Source organism: Galeopterus variegatus, unplaced genomic scaffold, assembly GCF_000696425.1.
Source record: "Galeopterus variegatus unplaced genomic scaffold, G_variegatus-3.0.2 Scaffold439, whole genome shotgun sequence".
Lineage (NCBI taxonomy): Eukaryota > Metazoa > Chordata > Mammalia > Dermoptera > Cynocephalidae > Galeopterus > Galeopterus variegatus.
In genome coordinates, this window is record NW_007726550.1 from 437,076 (window position 1) to 450,891 (window position 13,816).

Below are 13,816 nucleotides of genomic sequence, written 5' to 3' on the forward strand. Positions count from 1 at the left end.
AACTCTGGCAGGTTTTCTTATTGTCCTCACTTTACGAAGGAGAGGGAGCTATGGCTCAGAGAGGTTAAGAGATGTGTCCAGGGCCGGCCCGTGGCTCACTCGGGAGAGTGCGGTGCTGATAACACCAAGGCCACGGGTTCGGATCCTACATAGCGTTGGCCGGTTAGCTCACTGGCTGAGCGTGGTGCTGACAACACTAAGCCAAGGGTTAAGATCCCCTTACCAATCATCTTTAAAAAAAAAAAAGAGATGTGTACAAATTCAAACAACCCATTGAAGCACCTGTTATATCTCAAACACTGTTCTAGGGGATAGGGTTAGTGAACAAAAAACACAAAAATCCCTTACCGCCTGGGGCTTACATCTAGTGGGGTAGGAAGACAGATAAATAAGCGGAGCATGATGCAAGCCTTAGCAAGTGCTAAGGAGAAAAATAAAGCAAACTAAGGGGGTTAGCAAGCGAAAAATGGTAGGTGATATAGAAGAGAGTCAGCATTTATACTCCCTGGCCGTGCCCATGGCCTGGTTACTTAACCTCTCCGAGTTTATTTTTCTTATCTGCATAACAATTTTAGTACCCTCCTCATCTGTTCTTTCTGAGTATTGAAGGGGATGAAACATGTAAATCTTTTAGCATCAAGAACTAAAACTGCATTAAGTGCGACGTACTCTTCTAAACACTTTACATGTATTATCTCATTCAATTCCCACAACAACCCTACAAGGTAATTACTATTAGCTCCATTTTTAGAGATGGGGAAACTGAAGTCAAAAGAGATTTAGGCATCTTGCCTAAGGTCATAGTAACTGGCTGTCACAGGATTTCAACTCAAAGCAACTTAAGAGCACAAGTTACCCTTGTCTCTGTGTAAAGGCCCCTAAATCACACACACGCGCACGCACACACACACACGTTCATATGCATCTTATACCAGCACTGTCCAATAGGACTTTCAGCAATGATGGAAATGTTCTCTGTGCTGTCCAGTAAGGCCTCTTGTGGCTGTTGAACACTTCAAAAGTGCCTAATGTGCCTGAGGAACTACATTTTTAATTTTATTTAATTTTAATTCATTTAAATTAATTTTAATTTTTATTATTTTTTTTAAAGATGACGGGTAAGAGGATCTCAGCCCTTGGCTTGGTGTTGTCAACACCACGCTCATCCAGTGAGCCAACTGGCCATCCCTATATAGGATCCGAACCCGTGGCCTTGGTGTTATCAGCACTGCATTCTCCCGAGTGAGCCACAGGCCGGCCAATTTAAATTAATTTAAATAGCCACATATGTCTAACATTTACCAGAGGAGAGGGTCTGGGGAGGCCTAATTGCCAGCCTTAACCCACCACAACCTCTAGTTGGTTCTTGACTGCCACAGGAAAGAATTTAAGAGCAGAGTCACAGAAGAAAGTGAAATCAGGTTTATCATAGCAAAATGAGGAACAGAGACTTCACAGACAAAAGCGTGGCCCAGCTCCAGACACTGAGCTGGGCCCACACTAAATTTAATACAAAAGTAAGAAATACACACTTAAAGTTTAGTACAAGAGCTGTTCAAGGGAATGAGCAGCCGCCCGTTAGAAGTAAGTTTAACACAAAATTGTAAAGCATATACACCTTGCCAGCGAAGTGCATGTTAGCCCCAGGAAAAGTGGGCAACCACCTCACCCTCTCCAAGGATTCAACTTTTATAGTTTTGCTATCTAATACATATTCATGCTATCTAATGAATATTCAACTAAGGGCATGGTTCCCAGTTATGTAACAGTCTTGCCCATGCTCAGTTAGTCTCCTTTTAGGGTATGTTCATTGGTCAAAGTCAATCATATGCACCAAACATGTTCAAGAATATTCTGTGCTCTTCGGTGCTTCCAGTGAAAAGTCACTCAAAGGATAAACTCCCTTCCACTGAGCATGCTTGGTCACTGGGGTCGTATAAGCCTATATAAATTCCTTTTACTGAGCATGCTCAGTTACTAGAGTTACATAATTCCTTTCTACTGAACATACTCAGCCCCTGGATTTCCATAAGTCCACCCCTTGTGGTCTCAATTTCCCCGTGTTTGTACCAAACATAGATGTAATAAGCAACAGTAACCGTCCTCTAGGATATGGCCTAGAGAAGAGCCTTGAGACCTTGGGGAGTGGCTTAGAACCCAGAGGGCATCCTAAAACCCAAACCCAAGGAAACTGAGTACCTCCTATCTCAAAATGATATAGATGAAACACATAAAATATACAATAAGAGCATCATATATCCAGTTAGTGGTAGAGTACAGCCAAGGCTCCTGTATGAAGGCATGCTGACTTCATCTAGGGTAACTTGAAAGTGGGAAATAAAAATTATGTGGGGTGTAAGCCAAGTATTGTGTCATAAAGGACATGTCTCGAGAGGGCAAATTTGATTTGGTAGGCAACAGAAAATCACTGTGGACGTCTAAGCCAGAGAATGATGACAACATTATAAGACATTTAGGAAGACATGAATACACAGATTAGATAACCTCTATGCAAGGAAGGCAATACCAGGGTAATCAAGAAAACCAAGCACCCATATCTCTTTGTAGTAACAGTCTCAGCCCCAGCAAGGTAGGAATCAAACCGAAAATTCCAGGTGGAGCTGCCCCCAAAATAGTATTGTTTGAACCTGTCATAGACAAAGAAATCAAATTGGGTACATTGACACCCAAAAGAGATCCAGGAGCAAAATTTATGACTATAAAAATAATTTGTGTTTAATTAAGTACAAGATCTATTCAATTGTTTACTTAGTATATGCAAAAATTCCCTTTCATTTAAAAAAATTTTAGGTTAGACTTTTCCATTTTGTAAAAAATTCCAAAATCGCATGATGATTGTTGAGAAAACAAAGCCAACTTTAAATATAAGGTGGTATTCCTAGCCAAATAATTGCAAAAAATGCTGTGAATAGCAGGTAGGAAAATAAACATGTGAAAGAAAAAGATGAAAGATAGCCTGGCATGAGAAAAGAATGCTCAGTATAACTGCATATGTGACAGGAACATGAAAATATGTTGAATGTTGTTTCTTTTCTTGAAATAAACTTGCTGGTAGAAATGGTGTTTAGGATTAATTCCTACAGATACATGCTTCAGGAAAAAGGCAAACACCAAATGTTTAGTTTCTTCAATTCAGGCTAGAATGAGCTACATGATGTTTTCCATTTTGAGATATACTTGCCTGGGGTAGGTAGTTAGGATGACTTACAATTGATTTAGTAAAGTTCTTGCATAGTCCAGATTCTGTCCCAATGAGACCTCATTATGTGTTGTTTCTTTGGGGAGAAAAAAAAATGCACCCACTAGGGATGACAAGTAGTCTTTGACATTTAGCACACACATTTTTGCATGTGCATGTACCATGGAGCAGGCATTACTCCAACTGTTTAGTATCTTAAGATGCACTCCAAAAAACACTGTACTTCTGCATTTCTCCTTGTGTAGTAATGCTGTGGAGAGGTGATGTGGGTGAACTGTTCTTTGAACTCCTACACATTTTTACCAAGAACTCAGTATAAAAACAAGGAGTCAGTTTCATGAGGTACACAGGTTGGAAGCATTTGAAGAGGTTTGCCTTTTCTATTCTTTGTTCTGGATTCACTCTAGCTGTAACATGATCAGCACTCACTCTTCTATGTAGTCAGCAGGTATTCTGGGACAAAAGCTCAGGCTGATTGGCAAGAAACCTTATCCTTAAAGTATGAAGCACAAAGTATTTTACTGCAATTGCTGTTAGACTGGAGTGATCCTGAGATACATTTGGGCATACTTGGCCTCTGTACTCAATAAATCCCAAAGCTGTGTAATTGCTCACAGACAACATGCAGGTAAGTTTCTTATAATCTTTGAAGCATTTTGTATCTATTAAAGTAGGCTTTAAGGAAGCTGAAGTTTCTTCCATGTGTAAATCATGAGCCCTAAGAAAATGGAAAGGAGTTCAGATTATAATTGCAGGAGTTTGTTTTTTTCCGGTTTAACAGACATGTAAAAGTAAAGATAAGAGTCAGGATTCTTCAGTGGTTAAGAGTGAGCATTGGAAGCTGAGAGATTTGAGTTCAAATCATGGCCCTACCCCAACCCTTTACCCACTATGTGATCGTAGGCAAATTACCAAACTGCTTGAATGCTCAGCTTAATTTTGAAGATAACCTATCTAAAAGGGATATTATCAGAACTAAATGAGTTAAGGCATGTAAAGTGTTTAGCACAGTGCCTGGCACGCAGCAAGTGCTCAATAAGAGGTAACTATTATGGGAGGCTTTGTTGATCAAATCTCTAATGAATAGGGATTTAATTCATTTAAAGTTTCCTAGCTCTGTTGTATTACGATTCTGCATATGCATTTCTGAACGGGAAGTTTCCATCTCCTTTGATGAAGTGGAGTGAGCTTGGCACAGGTCCATCCTAGATCTCTAAAGTGGTACTATGCAGACAGCATTAATCTGTCCATATTGACAGACATGTCAGATGGATTAGGAGACAGTGTCAAAACAGACTGATGCAGTATTAGGTTAAATTGGAAAGTCATACTAGAAGAATGTAAATGTTTGATAGTAGCCAGTGTGTGGTGGCCAACAATAGCAATGTCTTCATGGAAAAATAGCCCTTGACCTTTGTAATTAGAGAAGAAACTGATCCAAGTTCTTCGATTCAAGAAAGAACATCAGATACTTTCCTATAGGTTTTAATCATAATGATGCCACTTGTTACATTATACCCATGGGTCTATGTCTGATTATTCTTTGTATCCCCAGTGTCTATAACACAGTGCCTTATATATGGTAAGTAGGCTTTCATCCAAACAAGCAAGAAAACAAGCAGTTGACATTTTATTCAGTTTGCACTTTATGCCAAACACTGGCTTCAGCAGCACTGGATAAGAGGGACAGGATGCCTGCTGTCTAAGAAACCATGATCTAGTGGAAGAGACAGATAATAACAAATAATAATAAATACTTAAAATAGAGTGTAGTGCTAAGGGCTGTAAGAGGTCTATATAGTGGGCAGTGGGGGCAAAAACAGGAATGGAGATGAAGATTGAATGGACATGTATCCTTTTCTTATTTAGGTGACATTCTGCAGACTTCGGACTCACCAGTGGTGTTTCATTCTGTTTAATGTCATCCTATTTCATGCCTTGCTTTTTGGGGCTGACTTTGTGGAACAATACTTCCTGCATTCTTTGCCTTATGTAGATATGAAAGTTCTTGAAATTAAGGATAAAGCAAGAAAATTGAACATGGAGCCCCTAAAAAGTAATCTCTCCAAGTATTATGTCCTGAGCCAGTCAGAGGTATGTAAAGGGAAGAAGATTTTTTTGCTTTCTCTTGTCTTCAGTAGCCCAGGAAATGGGACAAGACGGGACCTCATCAGGAAAACCTGGGGTAATGTGACCAGTGTCCGAGGGCACCCCGTTCTCACACTGTTTGCTTTGGGAATGCCTCTTTTGGTAACTACCCAGAAAGAGATAGACGAAGAGTCCAATAAGAATAATGATATAATTGAGGGTCTCTTCTTGGACAGTTCTGAGAACCAGACCCTGAAGATCACTGCAATGATACAGTGGGCTGTGACTTTCTGCCCTAATGCCCTGTTCATTCTCAAGGTTGATGAAGAGATGTTTGTCAACCTACCGAGTTTGGTAGACTTCCTTCTCAATCTTAAAGAACACCTCAAAGATATCTATCTAGGAAGAGTTATACATCAAGATACACCCAACAGAGACCCTCATAGCCAAGAATTTATCCCTCTTAGTGCGTACCCAGAAGAATACTACCCAGATTACTGCAGTGGTGAGGCCTTCATAATGTCCCAAGATGTGGCTCGGATGATGTATGTGGTTTTCAAAGAAGTACCCGTTATGGTGCCTTCTGATGTGTTTGTAGGAATTTGTGCTAAGTCCATTGGCCTTATACCCATCCACAGTTCAAGATTTTCTGGAAAAAGACACATCAGATATGACAGATGTTGCTATAAATTCATTTTTACATCCTCAGAAACTACGGATGCTGAAATATCCCTGGCATGGAAGGAAATTAATGATGGGAAAGAATGTACACTGTTTGAGACTTACTATGGGCTCATTTCCTGCAAACTTCTGACATACCTTGATAGCTTTAAACCTTTTCACATGGGGACCATAAAAAACAATGCCATGTATTTGGGTGATTAGGATTTCTTTGTTTTTCTTATGTCTATTATTTTTAAATAACTTTCTATTTTTTTATAGAAAGCATCCGTCTGTCCCCATGTTTTATGTATTCTCTCAGTCTTTAATTGTACTTAGCAAAGTTACAACATATTCTTAGTGCTCTGATGTACTCAGTCTTATTGAGAAATTTACATTGGTGTAGCATGATTGTTTTAAAAATAGAGCCTTTCTTTCAGAAAAGAGAGAACGTTACATTTAAGTGTAACTGAGTCTTTTATTTATTTTATTTTATTTACTTTTTGGCAGCTGGCCAGTTCAGGGATCAAACCCTAGAACTTGGTGTTATCAGGACCGTGCTCTAACCAACGAAGCTAAACCAACCCTATAACCAAGTCTTTAAAAAAAAAAAAAATGACAAGTAAAAATAGTATATGTTTATCGTGTACGACATGATGTTTTGAATATGTTTACACTCTGGAATGGCTAAATCAAGCTATTTAACATATGCATCAGCTCACATACTTATCTTTTTTTGTGTGTGGTAAGGACACTCAAAATCTACTATCCTAGCAGTTTTCAAATATGCAATATATTTCTATTAACTATCATAACCAAGATGTATGATAGATCTCCTGAACTTATTCCTCTTGTCTGAGATTTTATGTCACTTGATCTCCCCAGCCTCGCACACCCCACCATTTTACTCTCTAAGAGTTCCACTTCTTTATACTCCACATGTAAGTGAGATCATGTGGTATTTGTCCTTCTGTACATGGTTTATTTCACTTAACATGTCCTCCAGGTTCATCCACGTTGTAGCAAATGACAGGATTTACTTCTTTTTTTAAGGCTGTAAATAGTATTCCCTTGTGGATATATACCACATTTTTAAAGTTTATTCATTGATGGACACTAAAGTTGATTCCATATCTTTGCCATTGTGAATAGTGCTGCAATAAACATGGGAGTACACATATCGCTTTGACATACTGATTTCATATCCTTTGGATATATACTCACTAGTGGAATTGCTGGATCATATGGTAGTTCTATTTTTAATTTTTTGAGGAACATCCATACTGTTTTCCATAATGGCTATACTAATTTACATTTCCACCAACAAGGTTCCCTTTTCTCCAAGGTTCCCTTCGAGCAAGGTTCCCTTTTCTCCACATTCTTGCCAACACTTGTTATCTGGCATCTTTTTGATATTAACCATTCTAATAGGTGTGAGGTCATATCTTATTGTGGTTTTAATTTGCATTTCCCTGATGATTGGTAATGTTGAGCATTTTTTCATATACCTGCTGTCCATTTGCATGTCTTCTTTGAAAAATGTCTTTTCAGGTCCTTTGCCCATTTTTTTTTTCCTTTTTGTCTTTTTTACTGACCGGCAACGGGATCGCAACCCTCGATGTCGCGCCCGCACCGCGCTCAGCCAGTGAGCGTGAACCGGTCTCCACATGGGATCCGAACCCTCGGCGGGAGGGCCCCTTTGCCCATTTTTAAATCGGGTTATTTGTTTTCTTGCTATTGACTTATTTGAGTTCCTCATATATTTTGGATATTAACCCCTTATCAGATGTATGGTTTGCAGATATTTTCTCATATCCCTTATGTTGTCTCTTCACTCTGTTAATTGTTTCATTAGCTATGCAGAAGTATTTAGTTTGATATAATCCCATTTATCTATTTTTGCTTTTGTTGTCTGTACTTTTGGGGAACAGATCCAAAAAATATTTGCCCAGACCAATGTCATGGAACTTTTCCCTTAGGGTTTCTTCTGTTAGCTTTACAGTTTCAGGTATTATGTGTAAGTCTTTAATCCATTGTGGGTAGATTTTTGTATTGGTGTGAGATAAGGGTTTAATTTCATTCCTCTGAATGTGTATATCCAGTTGTCTCTACACCATTTATTGAAGAGATTGTCTTCTTCCGATTGTGTATTCTTGACATCTTTGTTGAAAATCAATTGACCATGAGATATGCAGGTTCTCAAGTACCCTGGAAAGCTTTTCAGCAGCAATATAGCAGCTTTTGTGATTTATGACAGTCTTCCAAAGGTTACTGTAAACACTTCAGCCATCGGCTGCAGATATTTTTATCCCAGGCTGGCAGACAGGTTCTGTGTGTTACGTACCATGACAAACATCCAAAATGCTTTATGTGACAAGGCATAGCATAGATGGTGCAAGAAAGTCATGATAGCAAATCCTGCCTCTACTACTTGCTTAGTACTGTTATCTCAGGCTCGGTGACATTCTGAACTTTAGCTTCCTGTTCTGAAAAATGGGGATCATTATACCTACTTGACAAAATTGTTTGTCAGAGAATAGCAATATATGTAAAGCACTGTTTGGTACAAGCCATATACTCTAAATGGCAGTTATTTAAACAGAATAGACTTTCATTCCTGCAAGGACACTTAATTCAGTGCTAGAGGCACAGTGGCTGCTCAAATACTATTTGTTGATTGATCAAATCCATCCTGTTATATTCCTGGGAGATCCTGCTATGATTCTCTTACCTGATATGTCGGGTGTGGAAAAGAACATGTTACAGTATGGATAACCTTGATGCCCATGAATTCAAGGTAATTTTGTCCTAAATTTTGAAAATGATAGCTTGTGAGTACAGCTAAAATAAAAACCAAACCAAACCAAACAAAACAAAACCTTTACTCAAGGTAGAGTGAGATTGTTGTATTCAGTGTAATCTTTCTGTCTCAGGGCAGTATTTTAAAACAGGAAATGTTAGGTTTGAATCATACCCAAGATAAATAATCACGATGTTCTATTGAAAGAACTGTCAGAAAAGGAGAACAATTTTTAAAGTGTCCAGATGCATACCTTTTAATTTTGCATGCTGACAGGCAGGGTTATTGAAATTTATAATCTTAACAATGACTAATTGGATTATGTGTTTATGTAGTCATATTCACATGCACATACATACACCCACAAACACATATCATCCTTCTGTCTGTAGCAAATATACTTTGCCAACAATATTTACTTGGAATATTGTGAAATACATGTCCTTTCCTTGAGTTGTATAAATGATGGTCAGAGTATGTAGGGAAGAGGGAAGGTGGCTGAAAGTGAAAAATGTTATCAGAAAAATTCATGGTGCATGTGACTTACAGTTTCAACAGATTTGACCTATGAGTCTGTTTTAAATAGCCACCAAACAATTTTGTTCTTTAAGAATGCAGATTTACACACCGTCTTCTGTTATAGTTTGGAAAATTCTTTATCAATAATATAGAATGCAAACTTCCCTTAGCCTTCCACTATAGTAGAAGGACCCTATAATTTGGAGAGCAACTCAGCCATAAACTAGCTGGATGAATTCTGTTTTGTTATGTTTTTGATCTCATTTCATTGATTTATAAAGTGGAAGTAAAGATAGCTACTAGAAAAAACTTGTTATTATAGATAACAATGGGTCTATATAAATACACAGATATTTACATACACGTTTACATTACATCCATTTTGTGCATGTATGTGTATATAATGCCTAAATACTAAGTTTTAATAATTGTTTCTATTTAATTTAAAATGTAAATACTTTGTAGAACGCACTTTAAATGTTTCTTTCAATAGGGTAAAGACCAGCCATTTTTAAAATAAAAGAAATGCTCTAACCAACTACGCTAACAAGCCAGCCTTAAACTTCCTTCTTAAAACTGTTTTTGCTACCTGCCATAGTTTTGGTATGTGTTGTTTCCATTGTCATTTGTCTAAAAATATTATTTAATTTCCATTTTGATTTCTTCTTTGACCCCTTGGTTGTTTAGGAGCAAATAGTTTAATTTCCACATACTTGTGAATTAAAAAAAAAATACTCCTATTGTTGAATTCTAGTTTCATACTATTGTAGTTGGAAAAGATACTTGACGTAATTTCAATCTTCTTAAATTTGTTCATATTTGTTTTGTGGCCTAATAGTGATCTATCCTGGAGAATGTTCCATTTGTGCTTGAGAAGAATGTGTATTTTGCTGGTGTTGGATGGAAGGTTCTGTATATGTCTGTTAGGTCCATCAGTCTAAAGCATAATTTATGTCTAATATTTTCTTATTGATATTCTGTCCGAATGATCTGTCCATTGTTAAAAGTGGGGTATGAAGTGCCCTGCTATTGTTGTATTGAAGTCTCTTTCTTCAGATCTATTAATAATTGCTTTATATATTTAGGTGCTTCAATGTTGGTTGCATATATATTTACAAATGTTTTGTCTTCTTGATAAAGTGATCCCTTTATCATCACATAATTATATTCTTTGTCGTGCTTTACAGTTTTTGACTTAAAGTCTATTTTATCTGACATAAGTATAGCTACTCCTGCTCTCTTTCATTTACATTTGCATGCAATATCATTTTCCATCCGTTAACTTTCAATCTTTGTGTGCCCTTAACAGTGAAGGGAGTCTCTTGAAGGCATCATATAGTTGGGTCTTATTTTTTTTATCCATTCAGCCACTCTTTGTCTCTTAATTAGAGGTATAGTCCATTTACATTCATGATGTTTATTGATAAGTAAGGACTTACTACTTCTGTTTTGTTGTTTTCTGGTTGTTTTGTAGATCTTTTGTTCCTTTCTTTCTCTCTTACTGTCTTCCTTTGTAATCAGATGATTTTTTCTAGTGGCATGCTTTGATTTCTTACTTTTTGTCTTTGGTGTACATACTGTATGTAGGTTTTTGCTTTATGGTTACCACGAGGCTTACACAAAACATCTTACAGTTATAACAGGCTTTTTAAAGCTGATAACAACTTACTTTGATTATATAAATAACACTACATTTTTACACCCCCCATACACACATGCATTATGTTTTTGATGTCACAATTTACATCTCTTTACATCTTTGAATATCCCTCAACAAATTATTGTATCGACTATTAATAGTTTTGTCTTTTAAACTTCATACTAAGAATGTTAGTGATTTACATGCCACCATTACAGAATTAGAGAATTCTGAATTTGACCATGTACATACTTTTACTAGTGAGTTTTATACTTAATGTTTTTATGTTACTAATTAGCTTTTTTGTTTCAGCTTGAAGTCCCTTTAGCATTTCTTGCAAGACAGGTCAGATGCTGATGAACTCCCTCAGTTTTTGTTTACCTGGGAAAGTCTTGATCTCTCCTTCATTTCTGAAGGGCGGGTACTGTGTTCTTGGCTGGCAATTTTTTCCCCTAGCACTTTGAATATATCACCTGCTATGACTTAAATGTTTGTGTCCCCTCTAAAATTCACGTTGAAACTTAATCCCCAATGCAATAGTATTAAGAGTGGGATCTTTAGGAGGTGACTAGGTCATAAGGGCTCCTCCGTCATGAATGAGAGTAAGGCCCTTTCTGCCTTTCTGCCTTCTGCCATGTGAGGACTCTGCAATAAGGTGCTATCTTCACTTCAGATAGCTGCCCTCACCAGACATCAAACCTGCCAGAATCTTGATCTTGGACTTTCCAGCCTCCAGAACTGTGAGAAATAAATTTCTGTTGTTTATAAATTACCTAGTCTCCAGTGTTTTGTTATAGAAACACAAATGGACTAAGACATCATTTCACTCTCTCCTGGCCTGTAAGGTTTCTGCTGAGACGTCCACTGCTACACTCATTGGAACTTCCTTATATGTGATTTATGTCTTTTTCTTGCTGCTTTCAGTATTTTGTTTTTGTCTTTGCTTTTTGACAGTTTAATTATAATATGTCCTAGTGTACTCTTAATTGGGTTGAATCTGATTGGAGCTCTTTAGCCTTCCTGTACCTGGATATTTCTACATTTCTCCAGATTTGAAAAGTTTCTGCTATTATTTATTTAAATAAGCTATCTGGCCCTTTGTTTCTCTTTTCTCCTTAAACTCCCATAATTCAAAATTTTGCTCCTTTGAAGCTGTAACATAAATCCCATAAGTTTTCATCATTCCTTTTCATTATTTCGGCTATTATTTATTTAAATAAGCTATCTGGCCCTTTGTTTCTCTTTTCTCCTTAAACTCCCATAATTCAAAAATTTGCTCCTTTGAAGCTGTAACATAAATCCCATAAGTTTTCATCATTCCTTTTCATTATTTCCCCCTACCCACCCACCCCCCACCCCCTGATTGTATATTTTCAAATAACCTATCTTCAACTTCATGGATTCTTCTTTTTTAAAAAATAAAATTGTGTGTACTCGAGTTTTACAACACGATGTTATGGGATACATATAGATAGTAAAATGTTTACTATTGTGAGGTAGACTAACATCATCTCACATGGTTACATTTTTTGTTATAAGAGCAACTAAAATCTACTTATTTAACTTATTTAACAAAAATCTCTAATACAATATAATTTTATTAACTTTGCTCCTTATGCTGTACATTATATCTCTAAACTCGTTTATTTTATATATTTGCCATTTTGTATCCTTTGACCTATTTCTCCCCATTTTCCCTACTTCCTACCCATGATAACCATTGTTTATATATCTGTGTATTTGTGCTCTTTTTAAAAATATTCCACATATAAGTAAGATGATGCAATATTTTCATTTCTGTGTCTAGCTTATTTCATATAATGTCCGCCAGGTCCATGCATGTTTTAAATAAATGCTCCTTTCTTGTTTTAAATAAATTTATCATTATTATTATTATTTTGGCAGCTGGCCAGTATGGGGATCAGAACCCTTTACCTTGGTGTTACAAGGCCTTGCTCTAACCCACTGAGCTAACTGCCAGCCCTCCTTTCTTTTTAAGGCTGAATAATATTCATATATATATTATTATACATATAACATATATGTTATATTATATATCATTAATATATATATCACATTTTCTTGATCCATTCATCCATCTATGGACATTGAGATTGTTTCCATATCTTGGCTATTGTGAATAATGCAGTGAACATTGGATTGCAGATATCTTTATGAGATGGTGATTTCATTCCCTTTGGGTATATATCCAGAAGATGGATTGCTGTGTCATAAGTTAGATCTATTTTAAATTTCTACAGGAACCTCCATACTGTTTTCCATAATGGCTGTACCAATCTACATTCCCACAACAATGTACTAGGATTCCCTTTTCTCCATATCCTTGCCAACATTTGTTCTGTCTTGTTTTTTTGATAATAGCCATCCTGTGAGTATGTGATAATATCTGATAGTGGCTTTAATTTACATTTCCCTAATGATTAGTGAAGTTGAGTGCCTTTTCTCTAGTAGGCCTGACTACCTGTTTCTTGCGGGACAGGGTGCTGTGTGGCCTTAGGCACCAGAGTCATTGCTGTTTTGCTGGGCTTAGGTTCCAAATAGATGGGCTGGGGTAGGGCATAGCAGCAACTGGGATGGCGGAGGTGGAGTGCCTCCTAGGCAGCTTGTTCCCAGAGAGTAGGGAGCTGCAGCAACTCGGCTGGGGAATGGTGCACTTCAGTATGTGAGCCTGGTACGGTGATGGCAGAGCTCCAGGGATAGAGACATGCAGTAGCTACTGGCCCCTGAATCAGAATGCACTGTAGCAGTGGCTCTGGTTTCAAGATGGTACTGTTCAGGAAGCTTGGGGCCTTGGAGTCAGAATCCAGAAGGAGAGCATGCAATAACTGCAGTAGCTCTGGGGTCAGGGCAGGGCCTAGCTCTCCATGGT

General features: G+C 37.4%; 1 protein-coding gene across 1 annotated transcript; it reads left to right on the top strand.

Annotated features, from left to right (window-relative positions):
• The first annotated feature begins 3,842 nt into the window (after window positions 1-3,842).
• Window positions 3,843-6,193, top strand: LOC103587302 (putative UDP-GlcNAc:betaGal beta-1,3-N-acetylglucosaminyltransferase LOC402377). Its single transcript, XM_008568778.1, has 2 exons — window positions 3,843-3,848; window positions 5,090-6,193. Exons 1-2 carry the CDS (start codon window positions 3,843-3,845, stop codon window positions 6,191-6,193), a joined length of 1,110 nt encoding a protein of 369 aa, XP_008567000.1.
• Window positions 6,194-13,816: the final 7,623 nt, after the last annotated feature.